Source organism: Myiozetetes cayanensis, unplaced genomic scaffold (assembly GCF_022539395.1).
Source record: "Myiozetetes cayanensis isolate MyiCay16 unplaced genomic scaffold, myiCay2020 scf16, whole genome shotgun sequence".
NCBI lineage: Eukaryota > Metazoa > Chordata > Aves > Passeriformes > Tyrannidae > Myiozetetes > Myiozetetes cayanensis.
The window spans coordinates 2,582,812-2,597,938 of NW_026087270.1; the positions used below are offsets into that span (position 1 = coordinate 2,582,812).

The 15,127-nt window shown below is 39.9% G+C and overlaps 1 protein-coding gene across 1 annotated transcript in view; it reads right to left on the minus strand.

Moving 5' to 3' along the window:
* The window catches only part of ADAMTS18 (ADAM metallopeptidase with thrombospondin type 1 motif 18), a 77,220-nt gene that overhangs the window by 33,335 nt on the left and 28,758 nt on the right, over positions 1-15,127 (minus strand). Inside the window, exons 5-12 of the mRNA XM_050311749.1 lie at positions 12,149-12,348; positions 11,371-11,454; positions 10,315-10,474; positions 9,571-9,676; positions 6,183-6,320; positions 4,773-4,926; positions 3,667-3,762; positions 2,512-2,660 (exon numbers count right to left, since the gene is read on the minus strand). Of these exons, the coding sequence (XP_050167706.1) occupies positions 2,512-2,660; positions 3,667-3,762; positions 4,773-4,926; positions 6,183-6,320; positions 9,571-9,676; positions 10,315-10,474; positions 11,371-11,454; positions 12,149-12,348 (1,087 nt within the window). The remainder of the gene's footprint in view (positions 1-2,511; positions 2,661-3,666; positions 3,763-4,772; positions 4,927-6,182; positions 6,321-9,570; positions 9,677-10,314; positions 10,475-11,370; positions 11,455-12,148; positions 12,349-15,127) is intronic.

The following is a 15,127-nucleotide window of genomic DNA, read 5'->3' on the forward strand; positions in this document are numbered from 1 at the left end:
TTCTTTCCCAGCTAAACTATTAAATTATGCAATCAATTTCTATCTTGGAAAAGCACCTCCGTTGTAAAGTGTTGTGGTGTATGAAAACCAGATCCGTGAAATTACACTGTGACAATTTACAGAAACATAATGATTTTAGCAAATCTGCCCAGCTCTGTGCACTCCAGGTGACCCCCATGGGTGTTTGCTGGTGGGAATTTGTGCACAACTCTGGTGGCAATTCCGAAGCCAGAACTGTGTGGGTGTTACCACAGGGGCTGCCTGAAAATTGGTCAGAGAAAGGGAATTGAACTGGATATTATCTGCAAGAGGAAAATTTCACAAACACATGCAGGTGATTCTGTGTAGTTCACCTGTCTTTAAGTTTCTGGTAAGATGGGTCACCCTTAAAATCACCAGAAACTGAGAAGTTTCCCATGATGTTCATAAGAATTCCATTACTAAGACTTCATTCTAGGGTCCAGTCAGTTCTTCACAGATGCTTCACAGATTCTTCACAGTTCTTCAACACCCTTTGTTCTAATCTCTTAGAGAAATTTCATTATTTGTCATTTCCAAAATTTTGCTGTCAAAAATAATCTATCAAATTTTGGAACAAAATAAACATTACCTCCTACGCAAATCTGGATTAGGAAAAGTGAAATAAATATATCACATATAAAATAATATACATATACGTACCGAAACACATAAACATCTGAAAGCTCAAAAAGAAAGGAATCATTATTCTGTGTTTCTGTGTGAAACAGAGGTGAACAATGAACAGGGACTAGGCTGTAAATCGTTCCATGTGAAAATGGATGGTATTATTTTTCTTATTATTCCACATTCATATAAAATGCCGTGATGGGAAATACAGGTACTTGGATATTCGTGCACTGTTGTGTGGCTTAGTTATGAATCTGTCATTCCATCACTGTAACTGAGAGAACTGTACTATCTTCTCTCTGCTCTGAGTTATCACTAATACAATGAAATTAAATCTGGTGTAAGCATGATTCAGCTCTGGCATCAAGCTGACTGGGTTACATCAAGTCTTGCATCAATTTTTACTGATATTAGAATAGACAGAACACTCTGACTGCAAGTTCTAAATGCATAATGCTACAGGGACTGACACACTTCACTCTAAAGAGCTTCTGTTGGAAGACCCTTGGAAATCTTTACCAGTTATACCAGTGCACCAAACTGAACCATTTCCATTACTGGACATTCCCTGGTAACATCAGGAGAGCAAGAAGGGTTTATGAATAAATGCAAAGAGCAGTGAGCACACATGCAAATTTAGCAAGGAAAACACGGACAAAACCAGGAAGACCAAAATATACGTATTTATACTCTCAGGCACATGGTGTTACTCTTGGGAATGGTCCTGTGCAGGGCTAAGGGTTGGACTCGATGATCTCGTGGGTTCCTTCCAACTCAGCATGTTCTGTGATATATATATATATATCCCCTGTAATTGAGACCCTGCATTCTCTTGGTAAGCAGCTTAATAAAAGAAACTATCCAACTAATTTTAGTTATCAAAATACACTGAGAAACAACAGAAAAGGTTGAGAAAATGCTCTGCTACAGATCTGCAAAAATTCGCTTGACTGAGGGTAATAAAGGCTATTTTAACTAACTCACATTTTCCTATAACACAGTATATGAAGCGTGGATATTATTACTGCAGCACTGTATAGTAGGTGTGAGGCTTCTTTACAGCCTCATATAAACTGTGTCATATTTTCTCTGTTTTTTATTACTGCAGTTTAAATGCTGTTTTTATTGTGTGCAATGAGGGATACATGTGTCTATGCCTGCTGAATTTGCGTATGAAATAAAAAAGTGAAATTCTTATTTTACCTGTAAGTTGCAGTGAATTGAGGACTTGGGAAAGATGCTGGTCAGATAACAATTTAACCTTTGCTTTGAAATACCATTATCAGGAATAGTAGCATTCACAGTGATAAGAAATCAATTAGATGAAGAAATGTTTCAGGAGTTAGCACACAATTCTAGGGTTCAGCACCTTTAGTCTGACCCACGAAACATGAAAGGATGCCAAGAACATGACAGAGATACAAAGACATCTGTCTACAGCCATTTTTATATTGACTTTAAACATTTTTGGTTTATTATCCTGGATAATATGATCTCATTAGAAGTCCTAACAGCTTTTAAGACCTTTTCCCCTTGTTCTTAGACTATTAGGTGTGAATATGTCTGCATGGTCCTTCGTTACTTCTGCAGGGATTTCATGAAATGTTGTGTCACAAAATAAAAGGACAAAGTCGGGCTGCAGGTGTTCTGTACTCCAGCAAGTCTCCTGACAGCCACTGCTTTCTAGTGCCAGGACACAGTCCTGTCTTCCAGCCACTGCCTGCTCATATTGGACATGGAAGAAAGGTCATACAAACATTTCCACACATATTATTCCCTAAGGAAACGGACTCTGTTAATCTTTTGTTCTAAAAACATGAATAGTCAGTATAAAAATAATACCTTTTCACATCTATGTCTTACTTTGGATTATTGCAGTGTCTTTCTTGGTATGTGACCCCACCTCCACACGAGCGAGTACACTCGGACCACTCGGACCAGGCTGACCACTGGCCATTCACAGGCTTGGGACCATGATCCCCGTATTTCACACACTGTCCTCTTCGACACCACTGCCAAGAGAATGCCAAAAAACATTCCATCAGAGTTAGCACTACTTAGTAGGTGCAAGAAACCTAAAAATCCACATTTAAAAGCTCCAATGCTCGACCTTAATAAACGTAAGGTCACCCACAAGGACTCTGAAGTAGGACATTGCTCCATACAATGGTATAGGTAAGTAATGTCCTAAAATTTTTCCAAGTTCTGAGCTGAAGATCTCTGAGGTACAAATTTTCAAAACTGTTCTCTTGGAGAGTGATTTTTTGGCTCATTCTTCCCAAAAAAATCCATGTTATTTTATGGCCCTGTGCTGCAGAGCCTCAAGATTTCCCATGTAATTTACAAATAGCCTGCTAGAATTTCTCCCTTTTATGATTCAATTAGGAAAGACTGCACAATGAGAAAAAGCAAAATAGAACATTTGTCAGGAACTTGAAAATCAAAACAATGTTCTACTGGGAGAAACATTACAGGAAAAGAAAATATTTTGGCTAAGTACAGATGACAGTAAACTAGAAGGCTCAGCTCAAACAAATAACTCAAACTCAAACAAACAAGATGAGAGAAAATACAAACAAATAAAATGAGAGTAAATTAGCAATTTGACTCAAACAAATAAGTGCTTTTTGTGGAGATCACTGCTGACAATATGCATGATGGCCTTAGTCTGTACAGCAAATTTTACAGCTTAAGGAATGCTCATAGGAGAGTGGAATTTGAAGCACTGATCTATCTTCTGTTATAATTGGTCTATTTTCTTACTGATTTAGATTTGACAGAGATACCTTATCCCACAGCTCCATGGGAGAGGCCTCACACCCTGCCATCAGACAGGTACCACTGTGAGGACCCGTCCTGACCGTGCATCGCAAGGGAAGCTTTTACAGAGCAATCTGGAAGCCCATACAGCAAATCTGGGGGGGTGGATAAAACTGGCTTTGATGGGAGCTTGTATTTGTCCCAGAACAGTCTAAAACCATGTCAGCATGACACTGTTGTATTTATAAAACAACTCACCATGCTTATACCACAAGCTGTTCCTTCCGCTGCGGGCATGAACTTTGTCTCACACCTGTGACCCACTTTGTGACACCAGAGAGATTTGCATATATCCTGAAAAGGAAGAAGTACTCACTGCAGTACTCATAATTCTAATTATTTCCTGGTGTTTAGAAAGATTTAAAAATGGTACATGCCTCTGGTACCTTAAATGACATACAAATAAACTCTTTCCTGAATTTAGAAAAGCCTCGGTTTAAGGTTCATAGCACAGCCATATCCTTCTTTTTTATGCACCATTTCACTATATATTTTTTAAATCTATTTGAGTGTGAGATTATAGCAGAACAAAAACAGTGTTAAAAAGTTCAAGGCAAATATTTCATCAGGTCTACAGGGACTATAATATTGTGAAGACACAAGATTTTCTAAACCACACAAGATATCTGGAAAGGCAGTCTGTGCACAGTGCTGTTCACTCTCCTTTGTCTATTAGCTGTAGAAGAAACACAGCTGCCATCACCTGATAAATGTAGTTAGCATAAAATAAATCAAAATACTCCAGGATAATAACAGAACTGAAAGAAATTACAATACTTCTTTTCAGAATGAGCACCCCAGATTATTTAAAAAAACGCCTTCTCTGAAGAGATCAGTAAGGAGTGTAACACTCACTAAAATAATGGGTTAACCTAAATTAATCCTTCATCATGACGTCAAGAGGATTTCATTGCTCTAAAATAACCCTACAGATCTCTTCCAGACTTCTTGCTGTCAAGGTATAAAACACAAGAAACTTAGTCCTTCTTGCCCCACACCCCACACAAGCTTTGATCAAAACTCTACCGCCTGCTAATTCCCCTTAGCATAGCAGGCATGGGCCCATGGCTCACATGCATCCAACTGCACTCCTTATGACTCCTGGAAAGAACACATTTCCTTCTGAAACTCCCCTGGGACTGTGATATTCCTCAAAAGGGCCAGTACCTTCAAAGCAAATTGCCAAGCAAGATAAGGCAGAGAAACAGCCCAGGCCTCTGAAGAACACTGTATTACTTGTACTTATTCGGGGTACTTCAGTTCTCTAATGTCATTTAACTTCTCAAAAGTATATTGATAGGTACCTTTACAAAGCTGAGGTTGCATAGTTTTGCTTTCATTCCAAATTGCCATTTGCACTGGGTATCAGCATCATAGATCTGCCCTGGCAGTTTTTCAGGGTATTTATACTGTCCTGTTTGCTTAGGTTCATCAATCAGGCAGGCAGCTTGAGCTGTACTATAATGAGAATGTAAATTAATCATGACTATGATCTTTATATCAAAATATTTTAATTTGCTACAGACCAGCACAAATACATAATATGGTATACAGTACCTTTAACTAGTTTTAGAGGTACGCTCTGAAATGAGAATATCTGCTTGCAGGAGCCAAAAGATCTTGACATCTTGTTGGTAGCCTGACCTGCAAAGTTTTAAGGAAGCAGGAATTTCCAGGCTTTTGGGACTGTTGTGACAACAAGAAAGAATGATGTCAAATTCTTTTCCTCCCTTTATTCCTTGGTAACCAAGAGCAAGGTGACCTAGTCTGCTTCTTTCCCTTAAATGGGTTCCCCAGCTCAGGGATCCACACAATCAGCAGGCACACTGTCCCATTCCAGCATTCACTTTCTGTACATTGACTGACACACGACTTTTTAGTTTGCAATTTTCTTCTGTACTCAGAATATGTTGCATCACTGCAGCAGGAAAAAAACCCAGAACTGTTACCTTCCTGGCTGCTACTCGGTGATATTAACTGGGAATTCAAGGATCAGACCCACAGAACAACTTAGGTGCCTGATTCTCACTCTAAGGAATTAACATCTAAAACCTGGGTTGCTCTTGGTCACTGCCTACACATTCTTTAGTAACTGTGTAGAATCTAGCCACATATAACAAACAAAAATAAGGCAAAGTTTAATGTAATGATGAATTAAACACTGACTGAAAACCAGTTCCTTTAAAAGCATCACTGAGTTATGTCAACATGCTGGAGAAATTATTGGCATCTTTCTCTTTTTCCTTTTGTCTTTCCCTCAGAAACAGGATGTGAAAAATGCAGAACGTCCTTTACTCATGTCAGGAGCTAGATCAAGAGAGAAACTCCAGTGAGAAAGGCCACTGATGTTAATTTACATTTGTAACGACTTTGGTACCGCTGTGTCTGCCCTCCTTTGTGTACACTTCCTACTAATTCTCTAATAAACTCAGCTGCTGACAGGAATGCCTGGGAAAGGACGATATTCCAGTCTTTGCTGCAGGGTATTCCTGGAGGGTGAAATTCATGTTTCTTTTGAAACAAGGCAGGACAAAAGCACTCACACGCCACACCACCTCCACGCTGAGTGTGGGGGCTCACACACCTCATGGGCTGGAGCACATTTTAAAAGGGGTGAATTTCACACTTTACTCATTTTTATGCTGTTCAAGAATTCAAGCCCAGTTACTAAAGCTGCGCTCCCTGGCACCAGCCCAGATTTACATGTGACCTACCTGAGAAATTTGTTGAGGTACTGCCTGCTGCAAACAGACCAAGAAAACACGCCGTTGTTTCCGGTGAGCGTGGGAGACATAATATTGCCCTCAGCTTTTCTACAAGCATTCCCTTCTCCATCGTGAATCATACCAAAGCTGAAAAGAGAACCGGGTGGCAGAGTGACAGTCTAGATTAAACAGAAGCAAGACAAAATTTGGAGGCAGAAGAAACACTGCCAGGGTACCAACACTATGCTTGAACTCCATAGGGAATGTGGGGCTCATGCCTAGAGAGCTGCATTCAACCTGTAGCAGAAGAAATGGGCGTGAATGAATAGAATACAAGGTGTGAATGTGAAAACATTATTATTTTTCTAATTTCGGCCACTAACTTGCTGTATTATCTCAAGCAAACTGCTCTTTTTCCCTCACCTTTGTTATACAGTGTCATTCACTTTGTCTAGAATTTAACTCTTCAGTGGGAATACTGCTTCTTATGGGGTTCTTTGCTCAGTCTGAGCATCATGAGGCCCTGCTTTCACTAGGAGAGGTGTTAGGATGATACAAAGAATAATAAGCAATAATAAAAAAACCCATGTTATAATGATGAATTATGGGGATTTTATGTATATAATAAAGCTGATTTTTAGGTTCTTTCCTTTCACTGTTCTGTATTTACTCACTGTACTGTCTGTGGATTTCAGTGTGTTTTGGAGAGAAGTTTCATCATCTGTTGCTTCAATATTGCAGTACCTCGGCAACTTTATGAATGTAATCTGTGCATGTGCAGGGAATATCTAATTTACTGGACTCATTCCTCCACTGCAATAAATCACTACAGGCTCATCAGAGTTACTGCATGTGTTGCCACCAGCTGAGGCTCCAAACTTCCTGAAATGTATGTCTCTTTCCGTAGATGGACAGAAGAAGTACCAATTGAGCTCATATTTTAGAATCCTTCATAAAATACTTTGTTCCCATGCACTGCAGCCAGAGAATCCCCAGTTTATACCCCACTGACACAACGGGCTCTGAGCACCCAGAGGAACTGTTAACCTTTCAGGTAAAAACACAAGGTAAAGAAAACAATTAAAGTGTCTAACAAACCACTAAAATGTCTAACCACTGAAGCTTCTCAGTGGACCACAGACTGTGTTCTGTACATCATACAGCATTCTCCTCCTATGAAACCCTTTGGTTAACATATTCACAGTGGACCTCCAAGGCTGTCACAAGTTTGGGTTTTTTTTCTTTCAGGTATGACACAAACCAAATTCTGCTGTCTTACATCACATACTAGGTAGCCTCAGGAACATGAACACAAGCAAATGGTCATAAAGACATTTTCTATCTGGCACAGGCTTTTCCCAGGAGATTGAATGCATTTTATTAGACAGGAGTATGGAAGTGTAACAAAGAAAGGTTAAATAACATGTAAATCAAAGGCAACAGTGAAAAAGGAAAAAATAAAAAATTTCCATGCATAATCTCTCAAAGCAAATAAGGAAATAAAAGGGGAGGAGAACATTATGAGATTAAATGTGATAATTCTTGAAAAATAAGCTATGGGCCTGATCCTCTCCTAATACTGATCAATAAAAATGTACTGAGGTCTTGAAATTGCATTAGTGTGACAAGAGGATCAAACAATACATATTTTACACATTCAGTCCCTTTGAATGCTTTGGCTCAAGTCCCACAGGCTTCACTGGTAGCTGGATTATTCTTTAATTCCTTATTTCCCTTCAGATGCACAGAAACCTGTGACAGGGTCACTCGTGTAGACATTAGGTCATAGTATGTACTGCAGAGAATATTTGTACAATGAAAGCTGAACAGTCCTGGTTCAGTCATGCACAAGGAGAAGGCTCCATGCCTTGACCAATCAGCAGAATACAATACCCTTGCTTTTCAAAGATATTCTGTGCATTAATGTTGCTGCTCAAAATAAAGTTCCTGTGCTTTATCTGGACCTTGATTTCAGGTTTGCACCACACAGAGAAAACTGTGCTTCTCTGCTGCCACTGGGGAGACAGACTGCAGACTGAACTATGCTACAACTGAAAATCAAAACCACGCACAAAGTTGGGAAAAAGAAATTCTAAATGATTTGTTAAAAAACAGTAGAACAAAACCTAACCATCCTGAATTCAACAATTCAAAGAATAGCTGAAGCTCCATGGAAGATTATTACTGAATTTGTATGAGGCAGCAGATTCTTAAGAAAATTACAGTCTTACCACAACAGAAATAAAATGGAAATCCAATGGCTAATCATTATATAGCTCTCTATAAATCAGAGTCATAGAATCATAGAATCTTAGGTTGGGAAAGACCTTTAAGATCATCGAATCCAACCATTTCCTCAGCACTGCCAAGGTCACCATTAAGACATGTCCCCAAGTGCCACATGTAAGCACCTTGTAAATCCCTCCAGGGATGATGATTCCACCACATCCCTGGGTAGCCTGTGCCAGTGCCTTTTGATGAAGGAATTTTCCAAAATATCCAAACTAAAGATCGCCTGGCATAACTTCAGAACATTTGCTCTTGTCCTGTCCCTTGTTCCCTGTGAGCAGAGCCTGACCCCCCAGTTCCTCCCTCCTGTCAGGGAGTTGCAGAGCCAGAAGGTCCCCCCTCAGCCTCCTTTTCACCAGGCTGAGCCCCCCAGCTCCCTCAGCTGCTCCTGCTGCTCCAGCCCCTTCCCCAGCTCTGTTCCCTTCCCTGGACACACTCAAGCACCTCCATGTCCTTCTTTTTGTGAGGGGGCAAAAACTGACCCCACAGTTCAAGGTGTCTCAGCAGTGCCCAGGATACAGGGACAACCACTTCCCTAGTCCTGTGGCCACCCTATTCCTGATATAGACCAGGTGTTACTGGCTTTTCTGCCCACCTGGGCACATCCAGCTCATGTTCACTTGCTCTCAACCAGCACTCCCAGGGCCTTTTCCAGCTTTCCAGCCCCTCTGCCCCAGCCTGGAGCTCTGCATGGGTTGTGATGACCCAAGGGCAGGATCTGGCACTTGGCCTTTTTGACCCTCACCCCGCTGACCTCAGCCCATGGATCCAGCCTGTTCAGATCGCTCTGCAGAGCCCTCCTGCCCTCCAGCAGATCTACACTCCCACCCAGCTTGGTGTCACCAGCAAACTTTCTGAGGGGATGCCTGATCCCTTTGTTCACACCACTGATAAAGGTATTCAACAGGACTGGCCCCAGTTCTGATCCCTGGCTGGGGAACACCACTGGTGACCATTCACCAGCTGGGTGTAACTCCTCACCACTCTCCAGGCTTCAAATGATCTGTGTGTAGGATCAGCCAATCCAAATGATCTCTGTTCAACTGATTTATATTAACTGTGCTGTTTCCATTCACTTACATACTTGTTTACAGAAGAAGAAACTTACTTGTGTCCAGATTCGTGGGCAATTGTAAAAGCCAGTCCCAGGCCTGTATCTTCATTAATGGTGCAACTACGGTACTTGCTGCACATGCCACTGATGGGTGCAAATCCTGAAGGAAGGAAGCAGTTGAGTAGCTTGTTCCTCTACAGAATTCCAAACACACAGATCATCTGCACTGCTCCTAATAAACCAGTTTATTTCGGTGCACGAAGACACTTATTTACTTCATCGGGTTTATCATGGAGGAATTACAGCAGACTTTTATTTGACAATAACGTATAAAATATAAATTATAACATAATATAAAAAATAAGTAAGAAGTGAAAGTCTAACCTCACCTCTCAAACTCCACTTTACTTGTAAAGATTATTCTCGTGCCACCTCCCATGCCTTTACTGCTCCTAAACTAGGGAGAAATCCCATTCAAAAAGGGCAACTAGTCACAAAATGGGGGGGAAAAAAGAGTGGCTCAGAAATAATCTCAAAATCAAAAATATTCCTTGAAGAGGTGAAAACCCAAAAGAGTTTCTTCAGAGAGCTTATTATGCCACTTCTTCAGGGGCAATGGTACCAGCAACACTCTTTTTCTTCTAGGTACCTCAAAGACAAACATGCAAAAACAATTCTGCTCTTCCCTCTTCAAGGAGGTTGACAACATCTGCAAAAATGGACTTTTTAAATTTCAAACCATTCCAGTTTCTGCTGTGGACACCCACAAGTTTATCAGCACGAGTTTTGCTATCATACCTAGGGTATCACAGGGCTCATTCTTCCAGGAGCAGATATCAAAACCCGTGAGCAGGATGGCGTGGTCGTGGCGCTTCCCGTTCTTCCCCACCAGGGCAGATTGCCACTGGCAAAAGCTGTTCAGGGACTGGTCTGCGTGGTGGTTGATCAATAACCCACCCTGCAGGGGTGGCACAGACACAGAAACAAGGTGCTTCCATCAGTACTCCAGAAAGGGGATTGAAAGAATAAGACTTGGTCAGGGAAAAGGGAATTATTTTTTCGTACTTGTTCTACATAAACTTATGTATTCCCATGTGATGACTGAGTCAGTTGATGAGTGAATGTCTTGCAGTTGTAAAATAAAACTGCACCTCTCCCAAGACACACAGATATTTCCAAAGTTGGTGGTTGAAATTACAGTGCACAAATATATTTGATTCCTGAGAAAGCTGAACACTAAGCCATATTCAATCTTGTGATTAAAATGTTTGGTGATTTCTTGGGAGGAAAAGTATAATCCAAGTAGATCAACCCATCACAAATTTCTTTTCAGCAAAAGAGATTTTTTCTTCTTTTGTCTCAGCACCCTTGACACAAGAATTGGCTCCACTGCTACCTTTTGTTTCATGCTATCTTCAGTTTGGGAATTTTGGCTCCTTACCACTTCTAATCACCACTTCCTAGAAAGCTCAGTTAAAAATCTTTCTATTTGTTTAATTACTTATTAAGTAGATTTCTCATTCCAGCAACTTCTGATCATCACACTCTGGAAATCCCAGTTCAAGATCTTTCTATTTATTTAAATATGTATTAAGTAGATTTCTCATTCCAGACATTTCTCTTAAAAAAAACTCTGGAAATTGTTAAGTTTTGTCTTACTGGAAGCATTTCAATGTTTCTAAAGAACATTTATATGAAATGAAGGAATTTAGTATCAAAACCCAAGAAGCAGTGAAATGCAGAAAGTGTCATTTTGAAGGTTTTTTGATTTTAATCTGTTCTCATGCTTTATGTGTGCTCCCAGTGAACAGGAGCAAATGAAGTAGTTAAGATGAAAATTCCAACACAACTTACAGGCTCTTGTTCCAAAAGAAGCAGGCTTACAACAATAATGTTTATATCACTTCCAATTGTTCCATCTTTAAACAGACTAGAGACCTGCAATGATTATTGAAGAGGAAATATCACCTACATGTATAATACTTTTTAACAGATTAAACATATGTACTGAGTTATTGCTTTGGACTTGAATTTTCAATACAAATTAATGGAGTTATACACCTTGTAGGATTAATCCAAAAGAGCTTAAGTCAGAAGAATTATGCCCCAACCCACTACACTTATTGAAAAACTTGAAAACCTTCTATTGACTTCAATGGGCTTTGCTCTGTCCTTGGACTCCTGGATCAGATGTAATCAAGGTCAAAGTTCAACCTCAAGTTTTGTAGTACAAAAGCAAAGAGCAAAACCAAACAGGAAAATGTATTTCTAGTTATATCAATTTTATGAAAATAAATTTGTGCTCTCTCAAATAAATGTTTGGTTGTAGGAGACACATCAGATAAAACAGACTTATGATAGTAAATGAAATGAAAGTTTCAATTTCAGAGTATCTACCTCTTTTGGACTACACAGGATTTAAAATTTTAAACATGTTCCAATTTTTTTGCTCTATAGTACTGTTGACAGAGCTGTGACAATCTAAAGATCTATTTATAAAGGCTTTTTTACATAAGTAATACATCAGATTAAGGCTGCTCTTTTTGGTTCCACCACTTGTCCAATGAAAGGACCTACTCTGACATGACATTATTCCGCAGAGAAAACACACTTCAGTGACACCACAGCTTACCATGTTCATGACTGTTAAGATGTACGTTGTTACATTTTCCTTGCCATGTTTCTCCAGCATTTTTTTATCCGCCACAACAAGGGTTTCAACATTTAGACTCCCGTTTTTCTGAATTTTAGCAGACGACCTCTTGAACCTCGCAGAAGTCCCGTACTCATCGGAGCGAATGTACATCTCTGCTGTGGGTGGCTTGGGTGCATCTAAAAGGAAATGGAACTGTTTTGGGAAGGGTTCAGATCACCCATGAACTGTTTCATCAGAAAATGAAGTATCACAGGTTTAGAGCCTCAGATTATTTTTACAGCATGTGATTTAATACTTCTGGCTAAGTTCTTCTATATTTATTAAAAAAGACCCGATCCATTCCTGAGGGAAGGATGGCTACAGGGGGAGAAGGAAATGGGAGAACCACATTTGTATGCAATAAGCAGTTTGAAATAAGGAATTAATCTAATAAAATGGTAGCATCTGTGCAAAAAAATACAACAGAATTTTTAACAGAGTATATACATTTTTCTTGTCCTTTTGATAACTTCCTGAGGTGTTTGGCATGTGCTACTTACACAGCAGTTGGCAAAAAAGTCCTTTCCAGAACAGATGTCCACGGTCAGTACAGAAAGCAGATACACACCACAAGTAAGATTCCTGCCAGCCTGTTATTGTGACTGACATCAGCCTTCTATGCGAGTCTGCAACTGAGATTATTCCTGCTGGGAATATATTTATTTAATACAGGGAAATGTCAGGCAGCAGCAAGGAGGGCTTGACAACAGGCAATATCCCATTGCCAGGGTGCACTTTTTCCCTCTGGCTGGTATTGCATGGCCAATGGCACAGTTAGAGAATGGTCTCTACTCCATTTACTCAGAGGGCCAGAAAATGGGAAAAGAAATCTATGCCCCACATCCTGCAGTGCTCCTGCTATCCACAGCTTCTGCTGCATAAACCTACACTGCCTTTGCATCAAAAAAAATAGCTCAAAGGCCACTTCAACCTACTCTTTGGATAACAATAAGGGTTTTTCGGCAGAGAATGTAACATGACACAAGTGGGGGAGCCTCAGGTAATGAAAAAAAATCCTCTCTGTGCCTCATGAGAAAGTTATTCCAAAGATAGAACTAAAACAGACATTACTTCCTTGCATGCCAAACTGGGAAATCAAGGATACCACAGAATGCACAACAGTGGTGTGCCTTCAAGAACTCAGTCACTCTGAAGTACATTTAACATTGCAAAGGACTGTGCTAATAAGATTTTGAAATGTATCACTCATTTTAAACAATTGTCCTTTACAAGCTCAAAGAACTTTTCTCTTCTGGAAGCACATCAAGACACAAGGAGAATCCTCACCCAAGAGAGAAGAGCTCAGTTCAAGGCACACCAGTGTCCAAGTACTACTTTGAAGGCAATACAGCTCCAAGGCTTTGGACCCAAATATCCATGAGCATTGAAGTTTTGCCCTTGAATTAACTGCACCACTACTAATAAAACATAAGCAGCGGCAATGCTTCATGCATGATTTACTAACTACAGTCCAGCTAATTCTCATGATCTAAAAACAGGTTGTGAAGAAGAGTTTGAAAGATGAGTAACTGGCTTGTCTAATGTTTACAAACCGTCAGCACATGAAATTTTTAAAGATGGTGAGTGGGACAACCTATTTTCATGACACCAAAAGCGGCAATGGGCTCTTCCTCCTTACTGTTCAGCAAGTTTGATTTTGTTCTTAGGTTAGGATAAATTAACCTTGACTAGGCAGGGTTAATAGCAGAGGACTGCCTTCTGTCAGACTGAATTCTCCATCCCTCTGTTCATTTGAGCTGAAATTTTCTACTCCAGGTGACTAGACTGGATTTTGCTGAAAATTTCAAACTGATATGACTCCAGATATGTAACAATGTAAAAACTTTAAACCATCTTAAAAAAAAAAAAAAAAGGAAGAAAAAAACAACCTCATAGAAGGAGCATTCCCTTTACTACAGTGATTTCTTCAGCATCCTGTATTTTACCCCTACTACATTAAACAATGACATGTGATTTGATTTGTAGCACTGCATTCATTCAGTGAACAGGAGGTTGATTTGTCTTACAGATTAATCAAGACTGGATCTGGAAGTAGGTTGTTTTGTTCAGAACTCCTTCCTTTCTCTCAGAAGGTTACAGGTATGTACTGCATGGAGTTAAAGACCACAGGATGTGAGAAGAGTTTTGTGGGTAATTAAATGCCATTTTGCTCAATGAGATTTTTACAGTGTGTCAGACACAGAGTTCCTATGATGGGTAAATCACTTACACTAATCACAGTTGGGTGCTAATTCCATGTTCTTCATTTAACACAAACCCAGCTTGAATATGCAGCTAAGAACTCATAGCTGTAACTGAAATTATTGACTATACAGATATATACATAGAATTAACAGAATTACAAAAGCATGTATTTGATAAAGAAAAACCCATTTTCTTGATTTGGTACCCAGAAGCAATGATTATTTCTGACCTCTCCTGTGCCTGTGAGTCCCATTTATAAGACAGGAGTAATATAATAATATCTTCTTACATGCCAGGAGGTCATGAAAATACAGTGTTCCAAATGCTCTCATTTATTATAGGAATAAGCACCGTGTAAAAGCTCAAGAGGACAAGAATAATCCTGAATTTGGACAAGCAGACATGGAACAGTAAATAAGGCACAAGACCATGGAGGACAATGCAAATAAAACAAAACAGTGTAGAGCAGAGGAGCTAATTTAGCACCATCATCCCCTGCTCTGCAGCAGGGAAATCAGACAGGAGGGAAAGGGAGGATGGAATGAGGGAGTTTTGGACTGCATTAGAATGCAAATGTTTACAGGTTGACTCACAGGCTTGTGCATCTGGCGCTTGAGGTTTGGCTTTCAAACCTGGGGGGAAGGATTTCGGAATCTTTAACAAGCCCTTTGTTTTCAGGCCTCATAGAGGGCTCAGTCTCAGCCAGACACC